The 4,678-nt window shown below is 40.9% G+C and overlaps 1 protein-coding gene across 1 annotated transcript; it reads left to right on the forward strand.

Annotated features, from left to right (window-relative positions):
* The first annotated feature begins 205 nt into the window (after window positions 1-205).
* On the forward strand, window positions 206-1,426 carry LOC135470751 (interferon-inducible GTPase 5-like). Its single transcript, XM_064749791.1, has one exon. It carries the CDS (start codon window positions 206-208, stop codon window positions 1,424-1,426), a length of 1,221 nt encoding a protein of 406 aa, XP_064605861.1.
* Window positions 1,427-4,678: the final 3,252 nt, after the last annotated feature.

The following is a 4,678-nucleotide window of genomic DNA, read 5'->3' on the forward strand; positions in this document are numbered from 1 at the left end:
ATCGCATGAAAAAATATAATTTGTGAACTGAAAGTAAATACCCACAATTAGTTGTAAAGCCTGAATACAATTATATTGACAAGATTTTGGGTTACATGTAAGCCTTGTTTATTTTGTTTCATGTAGGGAAATTTCCTGAGAATCTGGCCATACCGTGGAAACTTGAGGAGAGACTTGATTTGTACACCTTCTGAAAAGACATACCATGGCAGTCGCAAACCCACAACGTGATTTTCAGGTGATTGAGAAGGAGGATGCCAAAGAAGCTATGGAGTACGTGCAGAAACATGGCGTGTCCAACCTATCGACGTATCTTCAACACAAAATTGAACAATGGAAGGAAGTTGCCATTAACATAGGTATCGTGGGCGAGGCAGGGGTGGGCAAGTCCAGTTTTATCAACACTGTGAGGAACTTGAACGGTGATGATGAAGGGGCCGCCCCTGTCGGGGTCGTGGAGACTACCACAGAACCTACACCCTACCCGCACCCGTTTAACTCTAAAGTCATCTTCTGGGATTTGCCCGGCGTTGGCACACTCCGCTACCCAAAGGAATACTATCTGGAAGCAATTGGTGTGGAAAGATATGATTTTTTCGTCATCCTCTCAGATCGTCGCTTTACCAGTCACGATGGATGGCTCGCCGAGATGTTGCTACAACGCAAGAAACCTTTCTTCTTTGTGCGTACGAAATTTGATGAAGCCATTGAAGATAAATCAGAGATAGATCCGGAAGTGATTCGCCATAAAATAGTAACAGATGCTCATAGAAGCCTAAAAGCGTTGAAACTTAAAAACTGTCAGATTTATGTGATATCAAACTTCGAACCAGACAGCTTTGAGTTTCCTATCCTCATGGACAGTATATTCATGACTTTGCCCGATCTCAAATCCCAGGCGATGGTGTTCACACTTGGAACCTTCTGCCACAGTGTCATTAAGGAGAAGAAAACTTTTCTGAAATCTAGGATATGGAAAGTTGCCACTCTCTCTGCGGCGGGTGGAGCGATACCTATCCCGGGCTTGGATATTGGTGTGGACATCACTTTACTTGTCTTCGAGACAAAGTTTTACCTGGAGCAGTTTGGCTTAGACGACGATTCTATGACGCACTTGGCGGAGAGAACCGGAACTACAGTCGACTATTACAAAGACGCCATCATTAAATCGAGAAGTATCTTATTGGCACGGGGTGGAATAACATCCACAATAAAAGGAATCATTTTGAAGCAAGCCTTAAAGGACTGTCCAAGGAAATTTTTAAAATGGATTCCTTTTATTGGGTCAGTTGTGAATGCGGCAACCTCCTTTGGCACGACGTACTATTTTTTAGATAAGCTCATCGAGGACCTATCCACGGATGCGCATTCCGTGCTTGACCGTGTCACACAGAGACAGGTTGGAAATGCTACACGTATTGACTAGTAAAATTCGCAAGCTATTCTTGCGCACATCGTGATTTGACGTTTCCCGCCCAGAGATTCGGACGTAAGCTTTGCTGGTCACCCACACTCTGTCTTGAGATATGTATGAAGCCATGGAAAAGAATAACGCCCCCAAAATGATGTTCATAGGATTGAATTATGACCAGTTGTTTTAAACCATTCTATAGCGATGAAGACTGGCTGGTTCAGTTCGTTTCTGTTTTCGAATTGAATTAGAGAGCGGCATGTTACATTGTAACAACAACGTAACGGCGTTATACTCCTTTAATGATTTTTGTATTCATCGCTGAAAATCCTGACAAGGGCTTGAGTGACTAGTACCACGTCCGAACGCCCATGTTGTCACTGTCATAATTCACTCTCCGCATTGATAGGGACTGACTAGGAAATACCTGAGTCGACTCTGCATCCGGGGAGATTGCTGTCTTCAACTGTCGTCTGCTAAACGCTATCACGTGAGTGAAAGGTCATCATACGGTCAACAGACCGTAACTGAAAGAACATTCATTTGATTTTTACAAATGATGGTTTACAAATAGTCCTAAGTTATTGAACTACAGACCTTTGAGTTATTTTGTGCCAAACACCTTCTCGTTTCTCATTACATGAGCGGAAATCTCATATAAGCGAACTTTGCCGTGACAGTATCACAACTTGTGTTGTTGACACGGGCAGACGGTTTGCTATAACCATTCTTTCTCGTGATGACTCAGACCCGGCGCGTAAGAATTACGACCCAGACTGGCACGGGACGACAATTCGAATTGTGACCAAAAGTCTAGCGCCCGGGGCGTAATAATTACGCGTATGCGTAGTATACGGCACGAGACATTAGCATCCACGCAAATAATATATTGAACGGATTAAACTACTATCGAAGTAGACTACTCAATATCCATCCTTTGAATTCGTAATACATTACCTCGATTTACGCTAGCAGGAGAGATTGTTGTGGATAGCATGGTGCGCAATGATATTTTCCAGTACAAATGACCTTTCCCCCAACACACCTTGAATTCACTGTAAAACTAGATAAAACTAGGTCGCGAATGACAGGTACATGTGTTTCTACAAGGAAAAATATTTAACATGGCACTGTTCATTCCAATCAAACCCACAAGAGTAACCAGAAATCAAAGATACATATCTGAAAGTTTACTTTTAGAGGAGAAATACAGCACAGAACCTATATGTTTTTCATGAAAGCAAACATTATAGATGTGCGTACATGTATAAGATATAATAGGTCATCAGGCAAACTAGTCTACATGCAGGAACGTTACCTATATTGAAACAACACGTGTTATAGTTTTTAAAAAGTTCGAATGAACAGCGTATATTTATGCAGTCGTTTCTCCTTACACATGTCCGCTAAACTTATAGTTCACACGCTGAATGTAACAAATATATCCCCAAACACTTCGATATCGACTGCAAGTTGTGTAAAATCGAATCAGTTTAAGGTCGAACGTAGGTCTAGAGATCAAATCATAGTTTGTGCTTAGTTTCCAGAAATAAAAGAAAATTTTTTCCTGTCAACCTCATCCAAACTGCTGTGCAGTACATAAATTGACGTCTGCTGGAAATATTTATTAATAACGTGTACAATACATGTACTATAACAATTACTGTATTCCCACAGAACTAGAGAAAACTGAGAACAGGACTTCATTCTGACATATCTTTAAGTGTGTTACGTTTGGGTGATAAAACTAATAATAAATATTTCAAGGTCATGTGCTTAGCCATATTACAATAACACCCTGCCACCATATTCACAAAATATTACACATTTCAACCTGTCCTAGTGGTGTGCAGGGGTGAGCGTAATTCTGCGATTCATGCAGGCCATGCTTATGTCACGTCACTTCAATGCGCGGAGCTAATATCTTATTCCCATAAGATGAAACAGATACCAAACATTCCCATTTCTGTAAGGTAAACAGGAATAGATTGATATCCTACCTAAGACACAAATTGCTAAAACTGTGTGGTATAACTTGATGCCATAATTGGTTTACTGCTTCTACCATTAAGAAGTTTAACACGTTCATACCATGTAATGAGTAAATAATGGGGATCTGAAAGGTGGAGGGCAAAACAACTTATCTCATCCCATGACTATAGTTCACTCGTGGACCCATCCTAAATTTCAATCTTGTTTGCAATTTGCGCCAAGATTAAGGTTAACTCCGTGACCCGGTCTGGTGTCCGGCATCCAGGGAGGCGATGAGCTTTCAGATGACATTCCTGTTCACATCAGAAAAGTGTTCACACAAAAACAATTGTATAGTTAAAATGAAACATTTAACATTTATGTTATTATTATTGTGTAATTTTTTGTGAGAAACAATATCACATGTAGAGCTTTGCAAAATGTCTACTCCTAATTATGCACACTGCGATGTATTAATATTAATCAGAGTTCTTTTTCTTGAAGTCTATTGACTCAGCAGGCAAAACATCCAAGCAAGCAATGCCGAAGTCATTCATACACTTCTGCAAATATGTCCAGATTTCGCGTGAAAACATCGAGGTGTCCGTTGATGTGTATGTCAACCCCCACAGGTTGACTGATCCACAGTTAAAAGAAATTGTGGAGAGCCACAAACAGCAGATAGTGTCTGAGCATCACCAATCTGCGCAAGTCTAGCAAACAGCAACAGACCAGGGCGTGTAGTCTCCTCAGGGCGCAGCAGGAGAAGCGCAAGAATTGGGATCACCTCTTCAGGATGCCGCAGATGAACTTCTCGATAACGGGCTTTATACGTTAATGCCTCTACATTAAACTTTCTCGATAGATCTCTTAGGTCCGGCGTGAAGACACAATGACCGACAGGCTCTATGTAAGTTTCAGCAAATCAGAAATTATTGTAAATTAACATTCACAAAGGAATCTAATGTGAAAAACCGTATCTATCAATATATAATCTCATCCAGAAATAATTTCAGGTCTGCTTCTTGAATAGGCCGGAATAGTTGACCACTGAGGCCATTTTCAGTTGGTTACCGACACAACTCGTCTTGCCGTTGTGGTCACGTAATTCAAACAATACGACTTCCCAGCTGAGCGATCTCGGTCGCGTTCTTCTTTAGTGAGCTCGTTGATATCGAACCAATGATGTAAAAACAGTTTATATAGTACATAATCATTTCTGAGTAGTTTGAGACGCGATTTATTTAGTAAGTGTTCTTGATGGGTATCCATGCAGTAGTTTATGATGAACGTGTA

The sequence above is a fragment of the Liolophura sinensis genome, chromosome 7, assembly GCF_032854445.1.
Source record: "Liolophura sinensis isolate JHLJ2023 chromosome 7, CUHK_Ljap_v2, whole genome shotgun sequence".
NCBI classification, from domain to species: Eukaryota; Metazoa; Mollusca; class Polyplacophora; order Chitonida; family Chitonidae; genus Liolophura; species Liolophura sinensis.

Coding starts and splice junctions, on each gene's coding strand:
- LOC135470751 (XM_064749791.1), top strand. CDS start 206: ATGGCAGTCGCAAACCCACAACGTGATTTTCAGGTGATTGAGAAGGAG.